The following is a 16,579-nucleotide window of genomic DNA, read 5'->3' on the forward strand; positions in this document are numbered from 1 at the left end:
GGCTGCTGCTAGATGGCAATCATGTGTAGCTCTAAGGATTCACGCTCTGATCAGCTCTCTCTTGAAAGCTGACTTTCCTGAGGCTAAAGGTATGCAATGGACTGTTTGTTTTGTTATTTGCCCACGCTAATACTGCAGCAATATATGACCAAGCTTGAATTTATGTATATGTGAATCTGTTATACATGTGTTATGTGTTTAATTTCTGCTTTCTGCTTCACTAAAATGTTCATGTAAGTGTTTCCTATGCATAAAACCATTCTAGTGTACATTACCTTTAGGAGATCTTCCTGTATTACTAAGTAGGGTAATCTTGCCTCTCTAGATATTAACTACGTAGTACTTTGATATTTAAATTATAGAGATGGGGCCGACTAACTAAAAGGAGATCTGGGATCTGTGGTCAGTTGTTGTTGTTGTTCTTTTTCTTCTTCTTCTCCTTCTGCAAAGTGAAAGTCGAAGAATCTTCCATGGGGATCAAACACAGTTTCAGAGCACCTGGATTGAATTAACTTTTACATTGATTAAAATTCTATTCCAAAAGAATGCATTTAATTTTAATGTGATTTGTTTTATTGTAATTAATTAAGTTGGACAGTTCAAACATTGACAATTCACATACGTGTTTCCTAGCATCAAAAAAATGCCCAATCACAATGTAGGATGAGGATGTTAGGTTGCTCAGTGACACGACCCATTCTTGTAAAATTACATTGTTGTTACGATATGGAGAAACATCTTTGTGTTTTCCTTTAAAATACTGCTTAAAATGACTTAAAATATATATTTTTTTATCTTTTGTTGTTAACCAAAAAAAAAACAAACACCTGAATTTACTCACTACTACTTAAAAATACCATTATGATTTGCTTCTTCTTTTCCTTATATCTTCAGCTATTACCATCTTGCTCTACTGCACATCACACTTTAAATTCAGTAAACTTATATGGTAAACTCTGGGAAATGCCACCGTAAGTTAACGGCTGTTTTATGAGGCTCTACCCAAACTTCAGGGGAAATCTGTCTCACAGTCTTTGAGCTGTTTCACTCAGTTAGGCAGCAGAGTCAGAATTCCTGTTACATCTGTCATGCTGTAAAGGTCAGTGCAGTAACCAGAATGAAAGAACCATTCTTTCAGGGTCTGAGCTTTGCTTCTGTTCTTGTATACATGACCTTGTCTGTCATTTTGTGTTTAGCTCAATATAACAGTTCTCCCCTCACTCTTCTTTCCTTTGTGATTCTGCTCCATCCTCCATCTTCTCCTATCCTGTCATTTTTTTTGTAATCGCAACCTTGTTGGTTCTTCTCCCTTTTCCCACCTCTCATCCTTTCCTCTCTCCACTCCTCTTCCCTTTGTGCCTTTTCCTCAGGCCGCTCTGTTCTTCCTTTGACTTTTTCTTCTTCCCTGGACGGAGAGCTCCACGAGAGACAGCAGAAATTGTATCTCTGCTCAGTTCGCCACAGGCCCTCTTCAATATTTAATCAAGAGTGCATTTGTTTGAAGAGAGCTCTGAATATGTGTGTGAGTGAGTGATAAAGAGAGCTGTCTATCCAGTGTGTGTGTGTGTAGACACTGCATTTGTATGCATGGAAGGTGGAGTAAGAGATAGAAGTTGTATATTTTTGTGTGTGGTGACAGAGTTGGAATGAAAGGTTTTCTCCGGTCTTGGAGTAATTGGTTTACTATCTCTCCCTGCTCTCGCCCCCTCTTTCTTTTCCCCATCTCCTCCTTTACTTACCTTCCCCTCCCCCTATAATCCATTCTCCCCCTACTGCATCATCACATTATCATGTGCTGTGTAGTACAGTATATACACTACTGTGTGTGTTTTTCTAACACTATATAATCATTTGTATTTGATTTCGCTGCGTGTGCATATATGACCGTGTGCATGCATCAGTGGCTGGTCCCGGTGGTGTCCCCGAGGACGACAGAGAAGCATATTTCATCAGTCTTACCACGAGAAATCCCAAAGTCCTCTTTTCTTCTTTTTGCTTCCTCAGCACATTGAGCAAGCACAGAGTGTTTTCCTTATTTCCTTTTTTGTTGTTGTTTTTGTTTTGTTTTTTTTTTACTTTTAGAGGAGAGCACGCTGATTAGCATGCTGTCACTGTGAAACGTACACTGTGGGATGCCACTCTGCAGGATTTTTTTTTTTTTTTTTTTGTGGAAGGTTTTGATTTGATTGAGCGCAGGCAATTTCTTCCTATCAACTGTAATATCATGTTCTCGGAAACTGTAGTTTCAGAGCCTCTGTTTCAGTGTCCACAAAATGTCAGAAGGCAGCTATCTGAACAATGATCTAAACATGACTGATGGGTTTTCAGTAATTCTGTTTAGCTCGGCTTCTCAACTTTTGGCTCATTGTGGCGCTCACAAGGCCCCTGATGAGGCGTTTCTTCTTCATTTCGAATCAGCGTTCTTTGTCCACGGAGAAGGGGATTTTACTAACAGATGTCGAAGCTGCTTTCCATTTTCGAGCTGTATGTTTATCTACAGACGGCAGCCTCTCCACAGAGTTCTCATGCAGCAGACGTGTTTTATCAAGCCTGTGTGAAAACCTGATATAGCGACTCCATCCTGTTCCTCAGTTTTCCTCAGGTCAAAGGTAACGCTTGATGCTAAAATTATTGCAGGCACAGCAGACTGAGTCGCATTAAACTTCTGAATTAAACTTCTGATGGTGAGCTCATACATGAACATTTTCTGCCAGAACTGACTGTCCATAAAGTCTGACATTAATTCACATTAGGTTTTTTTTGCCATGTATTATTCTCATTACTTTATAATGGCAAATTTCATTTAAAAAGACGATGTTCGTTTTCATGTATCAATTAGGATACCCTGTAAAAGAAATGTGATGGTAAGTGTACTCTATCTGAGCACTCAAAGTGCTTTCTGCTACGATACACATTCGCCCATTCACACACGCATTCATGCAGCTCTTTATTCTATGCCCTAAAGCACTTTCTAACATTCACAGACACACTAACGCTCTGATGGATGAATGGTGAGGGGGAAATTTAGGATTCGGTATTTTGTCTAGGACATGTGGACCAGAGGAGCCAGGGGCCGACTCAATGGGTTTTAAGTGCTACGTAGAAATAACGTGTTCTTTTCCTTCCTTTGGCCCTGACATTATCACAGTAGCATGGTGGATATCATATACATGTCTTGATTATTTCTAGCAGACCACAGACCTATTGTCGTTATTAGTGTACTAATCACACAATACAGTGTTCCTTGCTATTCCTACTGTTAAACACCTGCACTCGGGTCTATTGGTTTTAACTGACATGCAGTCATAAATTAAAAGAAATTGTGACCAACATGCAAAAGTGGAAAGGTCTGTGTAGAGTTTACAGTCCATCATCTGCAAGTACGAGTGATGGAGACAGTTGATATACAGCATGTCATGACTGTGCGTCTGTAGGTTTGACATGTGAAGGACTGAAATGCTCCAGCGGGCTTTTGATCAAAAATAAAAATAGTTTTGATGTCTTTTTTTCTTTTTTCTCTGTGTGTGCTATTCAGCTGCCAAACATTATACACTGTCCCATTACCTCTAACAGCCATGGTGGTGGTATAATCTGAGTCCCAGAAAGGGGCCAATTATCCCAGATTACACGTTCTATCAAGAAGCAGCCTCGACATCTGAGTTGTGCAACTGCAGCCGCAGCACTCGAGCTGAACTCTGCTTGGCTTTATGTCGTGTGGAGCATCGGGCTCAGATCCTCTCCTATCTGCTGTATTAATAAATTCATTCTCTTTCATGTCATGTTCAGTTGAATTTTTTAATCAGGTCATTGAACATTAAACAACTTCCCGAGAAGGCTGCACTTTTTAAATACATATAGTGAATTTACTCTTTCCCCCATGACTCATAAACCCACAAAGAATATCCAGAAAGAAATGCATGGTGTGTAGTGCAAGTAGCAAAAACACATCCTTCTTATTATGATGCATGTGGACAACAAACAATATTTTACTGCTGGAATTATGAATAAGAAAAGCTTTATTGCCCCATATAATGCCAATGAATTTTAAAATGTATTGAATACATTACAGAGAGTATTACAGCCTTGTTGCTTAGGCCACAGCGCTCCTGTGCAGGCCGAGCCCCCAGGCTTTGTCTCTCATGTGCATGCCACAGAGCCAAACATATTTTCTTCAGAGATTAATACGGCTTACAATTCATAGTCTATTACAGTACTAGAAGGTACTGTCACCTGCTTACTTATTTCCCAAGGGGTCACCACAGTGGATGGATCCGCATGACTGATTTGGCACAGGTTTTATGCCGGATGTCCTTCCTGATGCAACTATCCCCCAAGTTTGGGTTTGTGTCTCCTCCCAGTCTCAAACTGTCGATCTTTTCATGATTGTAGATCACGTAAGGTGAATGTGTGTGTATTTATGTATGTATAAAAGAAAATAAATAAGCATAATAAAATGTTATAGAAACAAACAGAGCGAGAGATCTTTTATTCATTCCTTGGATCTGAAATCGTACTGTTCCAGCAGTTCCGGAAATGTGTCAAAATCCTGTTTAATCCAGAAGCAGGCCGGATATTTCTTTAATCTGGATTTTGGTAAGAGTCTGTGACCCTCAGAGCAGCAGCTAATGTTGCAACCTCCTGGGTTAGGTCATAGACTCAGTGTAGTGTTCACCCTTTTGACTGGTGGATTGTTGAGCCCATTATTGTTACAATGACATCCGGTTGATATAGGTCTACTGGCTCATGCTCTTTGTTTTTGGAGCCAAATGACACACAAAAAACTAACAAACAAATTGTAAAGAACAGCGATTATCATGTTCACATTTGAACGTATAACTCATTGGTGCTCTCTCCTGGTAAAACTATGTAATAACAAGCAGTAACTCATCGGGATAATATGGGGTGAGTGTCGCTACAGCTCACAATGTTTGTTTATTAAGACCTCAACAGTAAAACAGTCTCTGCACATCCATAATGGGAATTTTCCACGGTCACCAGATCTCAAGGGCACTCTACTGGATTGAGATCTGGTGATGTCGGATGCCATTTGAGTACAATGAATTCATTGTCATGTTCAAGATGATCTGAACTTTGTGGCATCACTTCAAAAGATGGGTACGCTGTGGTTATAAAGAGGTGGACATGGTCAGTAACCGTACTCAGTGAACACTGTGCCAGATGGGCGCAAGAAAATATCCCCCACACCATTACACCACTATCACCAGCATGAACCATTGACACAAAGCAGGACTGATCCATGCCTCCATGATGTTTACACCAAAATCTGATCCCACAATCTGAATCTCACAGCAGAAATCTGATCCGATTGACAATGTTTTTCCAGTCTTCTACTGTCCGGTTTATGTGAGCTCCTGTGAATTGTAGTCTCGGCTTCCTGTTTTTAGCTGACAGGATTGGCACCTGCTGTGCTCCTCTGGTGCTGTAGCCCATCTGCTTCAAGGTTCAACATGTTGTGCGTTCAGAGATGCTCTTTTGCATACCTTGGTTGTAACAAGAGATTATATGAGTTATTGTTGCCTTATCAGCTCAAAGCAGTCTGGCTATTCTCTGTTGACCCCTGGTATCAGAAAGACATCTTTTGCTGCTCACTGGCTATTTTTTCTTTTCTTCTTTCTTTCATAAACACTAGAGTTAGCTATGTGGGAAAATCCCAGCAGATCAGCAGTTTCTGAACACTCAGAACAGGCGGTCTAGCACTAACAACCATGCCACATTCAAAGTCACTTAAATCACCTTTCTTCCCCATTCTGATGTTCAGTTTGAACTTCAGCAGGTCACCTTGACCAGATCTATATGACTAAATGCACTGAGTTGCTGAAACGTGATCGATTTATTCATTGATTTCTTTTTTTTTTATAGATTTTCATCAACGAGGTACTGACGGATGTACCTAATAAAGTGGCTGGTGAATGGAAGTTTTTGGGCATTTCTTTAGTGCTTTCTTCTTGAAATTTTCTATCAAACTCTTTTTTTTTGTTCATTTAACAGAAATATACACACCACTTATGCAATATCACTTCAAAGCCAAATGAAAAACTAACTGCTTAGATTTAGTCCAACAGAAACACAAGCTCCGCAGCTGGAACTCAGAAAAAATCTTTTATTCTTTTAAAAGAATAAAACTTTAGTTTACTTTTATTGTTGATAACATACTTAATTCTCCTTGGCTTGGAGGAGACCAGTTTTAAAATGTTCTACCACTATTTATTCAGCTTCTCTTTGTTTAGTGTCTCTGTATCTAACTTAAAAATGCCTTGAAGATTTTCTATTGGATGTTTCTCCTGTAATTCTATTGGTTTGTTTAAATCACTCTTATACTGCACCGTTCCTCTCCTATCAGACTTCTGGAGACTATGGGTGCTATTATCACATGTCCATCTATAAATTGACATCTTTACCATTATTTAGCGTCATATAAAAGACTCTATCTCTATGCTTTACAGTCAGGGCCATGCAATCGCTGTGGCACCCAGATTTGTGCCATATATGCTGGAACCTGTCTGAGCTGGATAAATTAATCCTGGGCTCAATTGGATCAAAGATTGAGTTTACAACAGCTAACTTTCCATTTGATTTAGTAATGTTTTTTGTGTGGCACTTTCTGACGAATAGTTTTTGATTGTTCACAAGAGAATTTATAATGCTTGCCATGTATTTTTCAAAAATAATAAGTGACATTATTAATCTGTTGCATGCTGTAATTAACGGTGATACACAAACACCATCTTGTTTTTCAGTCTAAAAATTGCTATTATGAACTTTTATGGTAGGGCGAACCACATAAGAGACATCATGACGCAAAAACTTACAACAAAGCTACATGGTGTACCCCTCTCGCACAGAGGGGTACACTGGTGTGCAACTCCTGTTGCACACAGGTTAACCTGAAACGTTAGGTCAATAAAATATGGATTAAAATGAGGAAAATGCTCTCTTGAATGTCAGCTACTTCGAAAGGCACACCCACACAGGTTCGCTCTGTGGCGGCTCTTTGTTTACCTATGGAAATTTGAGCCAGGTAAAGTGGTGACGTAGCCCTACCGGGTGCCGTCTGCTTCTTCTTCTCCCCCCTCCCTTCCCCCAAACACTGCTGTCATTAGCTTTCAAGTTTTCAACTTCTAAAAGAAATAAGCAGGGACACTATGGTGCCAGCTCCACCAGTCCCTGTGAATATTTCCCCCGGTGTAGACAGGCTGGTGGAGGATGAGAGGTGAAAGTGATGCAATGTTCGCTTGCACCTGTGACACCCCCTCCCGCGGACAACACAGACACACACACACGAACCTGGCAGCAGCCTACCGAAGAGTAGGACGCTCGAGCCATTGGGTGGAGCAGCGGCGTCGCGTGCTGCGGAATACATTGAGTAGGTCGTTAAGTCTGCGCGCGGTTCGGCTGCAGATGCAGGTCGCTGAGTGGGAGCGCGAGGCGGGGGGAAATGGCGAACAGGCGCGGGCGGCGGTGCACCTTTTGAGGATATAGTAGGCACCGGGAGCGCAGGCAAGCACAGAGGCGGCTCGAGGACAGAGAGGAGAAGTAGAGGAACCATGGAGGACTCGGAGCCCGCAGAGGACGGCTTACTTGCGGGCTTGCGGTGGAACAGGAGCGCAAGAGACCAAGCTCAGCTGAAACACAAAATCCGGGATCTGCCGGGACTACTGAAGCACGGGCTTCACCTGCGGAAGAAAAGCGTGAGTACTTCAAACCGACCGCTGTCTGACTGTCCGTCCTTCCGTGTTTGATGTCTGGTGAAAGGTGGACGTTTTTCTTTTTTTTTTTTAACAGTCCCGACATCTCTCCGTGAAGGCTCTGAAGCCGTTTCGTAAGCCTGTCACGACTCAGGTGTTTGTATTTTGTTGTGAACAGCGCTGTCGCAGAGGCACCCAGTGTGTGTACGTGTGCGCGCGCGCGTGCGTATGCACGCTACATCCATAATAACCAGAACTGCTGTTGGACACCATACCTTCACACTCTGGTAGTCAAGGCAACACCACCTCCACCATATTGACTAGATACACCTACTTACATACACTAAGAATTAGACACGTTTTATATATGTGTATATATATATATATATATATATATATATGTGTGTGTGTGTGTGTGTGTGTGTGTGTGTGTGTGTGTGTGTGTGTATAAAGGAATGTGCGTGGGTTCACTGCTACATAACACAGTTATTTTGATTGCACAGTAATGTTCTGCTAAGTGTATTTTTTTTTTCAGTAGAGAAATAAAAAAAATAATTATGACGAAATGACCATCACAAGTTCTGAGTCCACTGTGATGTATTCATATGATTTTTTCTGTTTAACTGTGTGTCTGCTCACCCAGAAATCAGAGATAACAGCATCAGACAGAGAAAGCATTCATGGGAGGACATAAAAAGAAGTCTGGACTAGCAGCTACTTGCATTTTTGTTTATGTAAATAACTTTAACGATGTATTGGTTATCAAACTAGTTTCAAACGATTAAACATCTGATTGAGTCAGGTCTGTTCTTTGACAAATAAGCTATCCTAATATTTGTATATCAAATCAGAATTTCCATCTGATGTATCTTTGAATTGCTTTTTTTCCATGATTGGCCAGCTAAGCAGTAACTGTGACTTGACGTGCCCAACTGTGACACTAACACACCTGACAAGCCAAATGGCTGCTCAAAGTGTCAGTTCTGCTCATCTTCATCATCAGTGGCACCCAGGAGGGGAAAAAGGAAAAAAAATATGTCTCCAAGTCTCCTCCTTAGAGATCAGAGACTTGTGTGCCACTCCTTCCAGTCCCACTGGAGACAGACGTGTTAAAAATATGCAACATTTGTAGTTTAAAGCCACATAGGACCAAAGAGATAAACACTTTGTCATGTTCCATCTGATCATTTTAACTGATGTTTGAATGACCCACTGATTGGGGCCACTCAGTCTCCTGTTACCTGTTTGTATGATCCCGTTTTCCAGTCAAAATAAATCAGCAGCTGTACACGACAACTGAAGTGAGTCCACTCAAGAATGTTATTATAAAACCACCAGAGAACAGCTGCATTAGAGGGTGGATTTACCTCCTTTTGTGAATTAACCATGCTTTTTGTGCAGTACCCATGAAGGCAAACATAATGGCAGGTTTGAGTAGATGAAGAATCTTTCATTCTCTTCTGATATCTTGGTGTGAGCATTCTATGTTTGTGCGGGTGAGTGTGATGAAGCGTAGGTAAGTAGTGTAAAGGTATGGGTGTTTTGCACAGACTGGTCCTCACCAGGCTCTTTTCAGTCGCCTCTGCTTCACCTGGCATACCCACAATACACTTTATTTTTATGTGCACAAAAAAAAAATCAAAAAGTTGTTGGATGGGAGGTTCCTGGGATTGTTTTGCATTGCATTGCACCAGCACCTGAGGCACTTGTCTAAAGATGCAACAACATATTTTGTGGCTCAGAGGTGGGTGATACATAGGAATAAGAATGATCTGACCACATACAGTAAAAAAAAAAAACCCTTGCTATCTTCGTTGACATAAATATATGCTTTTTCTTTAGTTCTGACTGTTTGCCCAACAAAAATCATGCTTAAGTAAACAATCTCCTTCCTGGGAACGCATCGGCTACTTTGCTGACTTAGTCTCTCGGAGTCACAGCCCATATATTTCAGTGCTTTGGTGTAGCCCGTGGATATATATTTTATATATAAGAGTTGTGGTTTTATCTGAGATTTTTAAAGTTTTAAAAAGCTAGCTTAACTGAGAGTTTTAAGATTGCTTTGCAGAGAATGCAACTGCTCATCTGGATTCAACAAAAGCTTGTTAATTGGTGATTGGTCAATAACACTGGAGAGTTTTCTGGTACCCTCCCACAAGATGCACATGTCTTGAGATATTTTATTTTCTAATACATGTATCTGAAGGCATTCATAAGTCCTCAGTATCCTACGTGAGTGGTTTTTTTTTCACATTATCTGATTCTTTAATGTTTGGTGACAGCTCATAAAGTGAATTGAGCTTGTTGTCCTGTACGGAGGCATCTGTCGCCTAATGTTGCAGCCTGCAGCAGCCTCACCTTGAAAAATCCTGTCCTGCATTGTACTCTGTTGTGACTTGCTCTGGTATTCAATTATTACTCCTTTATTGGCTGCGATGTGACAGGTGCAGGGAGATTTGCTAACACTTTAAGGGCAGTTGAAAAGTCAGTAACCACAGTGCATTGCAGTTTTTAAATAGAGTTTGGCGAGTGGCTAATTGCAACTTGGCAAGTCGATTGCCATTTAATTTTTGTCTTGGTCATGTTGAGTTTGTTTATCAAATGTAATAATCTGTGTTCTTTAGTAAAATATAATGAAAGCTGCAATGATTTCTGCCTTTCACAGAATCAAGCCTTCTGTAGTGTTTCAGGCAAAAATCATGGAACTAGACCAACAACTGCATGTGTGGTTCTGCACCCTGATCATTTAATAGCATGTATTGTCTCTGCTGACTTGTTCATGTAGAGTCTGCAGGCAGCGGCATCCGTTATCTGAAGCTACATTCACATCCTTTGGCTTAACGTTTCTCCTGGTTTGAAACCAAAATAATCCCAATTAAGTGCTTCATATCCTTTTAACAACAGCCTCTTCCGTGATTGTGTTTACCGAAAGTGGCATGTGGGGTGCTGGGACTCCCCCCGGCTCGCCCTCTGCGCGTGTTGAACATACCTAAAAGGCAATGCTGCCAACAGTAATAAGAAAAACTGTCAACTGTTAGTTTCCCTTGATTCTGTGTATTGATGTCAGTAATTTTGTACGGTAATATAGAATTTTCTGCCATAATTGAAGAGGTGCAGAGACTTTGCGTTACATTAGCAGGGGTGCTTTGTATTGCCTGATTCTTGCATGTCCATGTGTTTGCATTCTTAAAGACAGCCAAGGAATTATGCATGCTGACTCTTTACCCCCTTTGAAGGACTACTAGGAGTAACCGTTGAAGCTCTTTTCTGAACTGAGCGGTTTCTGTCGTATTTCACGGAAACTTACAGAACAAAATGACTGAGTGTGCATGAGGAGTTAGTGAGCTTAGCCTCTGCCAATTTGTAGCTATGCTCGGAAAAACCCGTAAAATATTCTAATGGTCATCAAACCAAATTTGGGAGGTTGTTAGATGTTGTTTATGAGGAAAGAGTTAAAGATGGAGGAGGTGTTTTGAAAAAAACAAATGTGGAGTGGCATATTTTAGAGAAATAATCTTGTGCACTCATGTGTTTTTTTGCTTTGTTCTGTGGTTTTGTGGTTGCAGTTTTTAGCCTCGCTGCTAATGAGTTTACGATAGACTACATGCTGGAAATTATACTGCTGCCCCCACACGATACCAAGTTTTCATATCTAAATGGTACTTATAGAGGTGTGTTTTATAATACAATTGCTATAACAACAATTTGAAAAGTTAAGCCTTTGTGTTGATTCAAACTTGAACTTAAACATTCAACATTTTCTTCTGCAAACTCTGAAGTCAAATATACAGCATTCTGCTTTAGGCGGTAAGATGAGATTATGAAACCTTAAGCACTCTTAATGCGAGCTATCTGACTTTATGATCACTGTCTTAGAGGAAAGCTGGTGATATTTCTCAGAGGATGATCTCATTTCTGCTTTAATATGCACAAAAATAGTGGCTTGTGTTGTGTTTTATGTCTTCCAGCCATATTTCCCTTCCATAAGGCATCCTACCTTAATGTAAGTAAGATGAAAGACATCCGAGGAGTAGAGAGGCTCTTAATGGCCACGAACTGAGAAGCATGTGGATAATGTTATATCCAACGTTTATGATTTTTGTTACCACTTTTGGAGCATTTGACATAGAATTATTAGGTGCAATGAACATATGTGATGTTACGCAAGCGTACGGTTGGGTATTTACCTCAAATAATGATTATGTTGACAAAACAAAGTACAAAAAATTGCAGCCCTGCAGCTCTGTTAATTTCCAAAATTATTTTGGGATTTAAATGTCACACAATACTTTCTTAATTCAGCTAAGTAATAGCTTTAATTTTTAAAAATGTTAGAAAACAGCAGTCTACATCACCAGATGGTCTGGTAATGGTTTCGATAACATCCAGCTAGTATTGAGTTCCAGACTTTGCAGCCTCATGCTAAAAACTGAGTGAATTAAATTTTCCTCCATAAATCTATGTTCAAAACACTTTTACTGCAAGGTGAAATAGATTTTGATATAACTGTGTATTTTAAAGAGAAAATGTCTGACAGTCCTTTAGGTATTTTTATGCAGACTCCATGCAGGTTTTTTCTACATGTTCCACTGTGGAGAGGCTGCTCTGCCATAAAGCTCAGACTGATTGATGGAGTGCAGCAGTGATTGCTGCCCTTCTGGACGTTTCTCCTCTATCCACACATGATCTCTGGAGCTCAGCCAGAGTGACCATCAGGGTATTGGTCATCTCTCTTACGAAAGCCCTTCTCCCCCGATTGCTCAGTTTGACCGTGAAAGGGTTCTGGTGTATCCACGTTTCTTGTATTTAAGAATTAGGGATGCCCTCGGGCAGATCTGCGCTTCAACTCGCTCTTGTGTCTGAGCAGTCAGTTCTTTAAACCTCACGCCAATGTGACGCCTTTCTAAATCCATTAAAAGTGTAGAAACATCTCAGAGATTATGCACAGATACAGGGAAAACCTAAGTTATAAGAGTGTAAATACTCACAGGAAACCTTCAAAATAAGAAGAAATTGGAGATTTTTGATCAGGCAACTAACTGAAGACTGTTTTATTTTCTGTTCTTAGATGACAGAAACAAATACAGACTAACTGAATGCGTTTAAGCCAAAGGTCATGTGCCTGCAGATGGGCGTGGGCTGTTGGATAGGTTTCTTAACAGATTAACTGTACCTTTGTGTGCTTGGGTATTTGTATGTGTCTATTGAGCTATAGCTTCTTTGATGTCTTTATTTTGACTTGCTTGTATGACAGATGCGTTGAGGAGTCGACAGGAGCTTAGTGTGTGTGTGTGTGTGAGAGAGAGGAGGGTTTGCCAAGCATACTGTGCTACAGCTCTTCACTGTGCTCAGCAATCTAATCTGAGTAATCCATTTCTTGCAGATAATGACCTCGCTCTCTCTCCTCTCTCTTGCTGTATACACACTTTGAAGTCATCACACAGATAAGCGTGTCAGCATGTGCTCTGTCTTTATAACTTTCATTCATCTTCTCTTCTCCTCTCTTCTCTTCTCTTCTCCTCTCTTCTCTTCTCCTCTCTTCTCTTCTCCTCTCTTCTCTTCTCTTCTCTTCTCTTCTCTTCTCTTCTCTTCTCTGTTATAGGATACAACATGGCAACATATTGTATGTGTGTGTGCTTGTTTGAAATACAAATTGAAGCACAGACAAAGAGACAAGAACATAGCAGGCAGTTTTCTTTTTGTGTGATACAGTATGAATGAAACACCTCTGATGCTGGTATGTGTCTGGAGTATGTTTGTGAGAAGAGATGATGGTAGAAGAAACAAAGACTTCGTGAGAGATCTGTATTCACCAGATGAGGAGAAACAGAGATGGAGAGAGAAGATACAAGGACCAGAACAAAAGAAAGTCAGAACAAGATAGCTACAGAGACACAGAAACAATTTATTTTGTCTGTGCGCTTGGCTGGCTGGTGTGCTCTACTTAATTCCCAGTCCAAACAGCGCACAAATACAGGAAAAGCTCTGTTGCTTACTAATATAAAGGAATATGTCCACAATAACCTGACATATTTCAGAGCAAACAACAACGTTTTAGTGAAAATAATGCCAGAGCAGATCAAACGAATACTCAAACCTCACATTTTATTCTGAAGGGGAAAAACTGCCTTTGGACCAGAGATCAGTATATCTGCATAAGGGGAGATAAAAAATGGACAAACTGATTAATGTGCAGACCTTTAAAGTGGTTTGCCATCTACCACTTCTAACGTGTAATGTGTGGCCTAAACTCGAAAAATATTTCATGATACAACTGAGACCTCCACACATGCCAGGCAGCTAACTCGGTTAGCAAGATGAAGTAAAAACTCACTCTTAGGGTAAATGGGATGCAAATTTTGCCAAGTTTCCTTTTTAATAAAGCTTATAGTTAGGGCTGAATCAGTTGACCCTGAATCCACCCGTAGTTATGCTCCAATAGGTCTCGGCTGCTGGGGGCTTCCTATGATGCATCAAATGTTTTTTTTCTACACTCACTTCTTTTCATCACTATGTGTTTATACGACACATCACTCCCAACGGGTCGCAGCAGATTGCTGCCCCTTCTTAAAGCCTGGTTCTGCTGGAGTTTTCTTCCTGTTAAAAGGACGTTTTTCCTTCCCGCTCTTGCGAAGTGCTTCCTCATAGGGTTTGTCTGATTTCTAGATACCAAAACCATTTTTGGATCGGGGTTAAGTGTTTATGTTTCTGCTGTCAAATTGTGCAGCTGAACTGTACGAGCGGCACGCTATAGCTGACTTCCTTCATTTTTTTGTTGGTTCTTTTTCAACCCCTTAGGTTATAATTAATTTTCTGAACCCTGTCACCTTTAGAGAGATGCAAACTATGTATTTCCCCTGTTATCGTTTTTGGTCTTAGGTAATCCAACCAGCTTCTGGCTTTAGTTTTAAACTTAATGCCATGAGTAGGAGTGGTATCGATCTTCCCATCAGACTCTCATTAAATAAGCAAAGAAGCATATATCTCAGAGTGAATCTATTTCTATAATGAAAAGTAAGCAAGTGTTTTGCAACTTGCATTAAAAATAAGTGCAGTCATACACTGTAGCCCTGAGTGTGTCTGTATGTGTGTGCGAGCCTGTGACATCGCAGACAGTATCATCGCTCAAATGAGGATCTCACACACACACAGCTCCACATCTCACTAATCACCACTCTATTTCATTTTCTTGCAACTCAAAGCCACAGCCAAGCATTTCTCTCCCTCTCTGTCTTGCTCCCTCTACCACTCGTTCATGATTATAATTAAAACAATCTCTCCGTCTCTCACTGCCTCATCTCTTTTTCTCTCCATCTGTCATACTCTCATACTTTCAGAGACTGATGTCAATTGTTCAGCCTTCCTCTTTTCTTCCTCGTCTTGCACATCATCACATTTGTATTTCTTCATCTAGATCTGTCTGCCACAGTTAGGTGCTTTTCATTTGATCAGGTAATGTCTCTGAATCGCTCTGCTTTCATCTGGTGGTTTGGTATCGCCAGCCAGCGAGAAGCTAAGGGCAGCAACGACTGCCTGCAGTTGCTCAGTTCACTGCAGAGGTATCTGCTGAGAGTCAAACCCACAACTCTGTCAGTGATCCTGCTTCACTGACTGAGCTCCCAGACCAGTTGCACTCATGTTGCAGGAGGTTCTTATCTGTCTCTTTTTACGTGATTGTCATTCTAATACAACCCTGCAGTTTCTGTTTTATCTCGAGAGTACTACCAAAGCATTTTACAAGCAAATACTAGTATGTGATATTTTCTTACCCCAGATCAACTGATAATGATGCTAAATTGTCCTATTTATTTAAATCACTAGAAGAAAATTTGTTATTGTTAAATTTGAAAGCAAATCTTTATAAATTGTGTCTGGCAGCAACTGTAATATTTATATGGGATGTGTCTCTATTCAGTTTTACTAACAGTGGAGATTAGGAGAGGGGTACCACAGTTGAGTGAAACTGCGGGAAGTGAATGCAGAAGAGTGCAGTCAGATTTTAATCCACCATGCAATTTCCTGATGGAAGAAATGCAATAACTAGCCATATGAATTATTCTCATCAAAACTGTTTAAGCTGGGTATTTTTGCATGACATGGTAATATAGTGACCACTTACAGGACCTTTGTGTACTGGAAAATAAGCTTTCAAAAATCCAACACAGACAGCAGGTTTTGCTTTAATGCTCTCCTGTATTTCTGCTTTCATTTTGTCCTGTTACACAAGAACTAGATTTAACAGATGGCAACAGGTCATATAGGGTGATGAATTTGAAGTTTCTGGTTCAAATCATCTTAAGTGTGTATGGAGGTGGTCAGGAGAGAGTTTGTGTCTACAGCCATCTGTAAAAAGGGAGCTCTGCCATAGTTTAGAGCTGTGTTTTAGCCAGTGGTGATGGGGATCTTGTCAAAATAGTTTGAGGTATGAAAGCAGAAAAGTGCCGTAAGGTTTTGCATACCTGGATAGAAAAGCACACAGTGCAACACAGAAATCAAAATCAGTTGTGGATTGGCCTCTCTGGAGCCTGAACCTCAACACTGCTGAAGCAGTGTGGGATCATGTTGACAGAGAACAGAACAAAGGGCAGAAAAAATCCAAAGAGCAGCTTTGAATGTCTTTCTACTGAGCTATCCCTGAAGACTCCTTAAAGAAATGACAAGAAATCTTGTCCAAAAGAGTTCAGGCTGTATTGAAGGATAAAGGTGGCCATACCAAATATTGATTTTCCAAGCTTGTTAGAACTGTAGTGTACTGTATTTCTCTGTATGCACATGTTTTGATAAATCACTGCATCTATTTTTGTCATGTATTTTTATCTAGCAAAATGTAAAGAAATGAGGGTAACTGAAGACTACACAGTACTGTACATAGT

The 16,579-nt window shown here is 40.4% G+C and overlaps 1 protein-coding gene across 1 annotated transcript in view; it reads left to right on the top strand.

Moving 5' to 3' along the window:
- Positions 1-7,409: 7,409 nt before the first annotated feature.
- Positions 7,410-16,579, top strand: part of rapgef5a (Rap guanine nucleotide exchange factor (GEF) 5a) — a 48,106-nt gene continuing 38,936 nt past the window's right edge. The window contains exon 1 of the mRNA XM_085148434.1: positions 7,410-7,709. Within this exon, the coding sequence (XP_085004560.1) occupies positions 7,566-7,709 (144 nt within the window). The 5' untranslated portion in view covers positions 7,410-7,565. The remainder of the gene's footprint in view (positions 7,710-16,579) is intronic.

This window comes from Neolamprologus multifasciatus, chromosome 22, assembly GCF_963576455.1.
Source record: "Neolamprologus multifasciatus chromosome 22, fNeoMul1.2, whole genome shotgun sequence".
Classification (NCBI taxonomy): Eukaryota; Metazoa; Chordata; class Actinopteri; order Cichliformes; family Cichlidae; genus Neolamprologus; species Neolamprologus multifasciatus.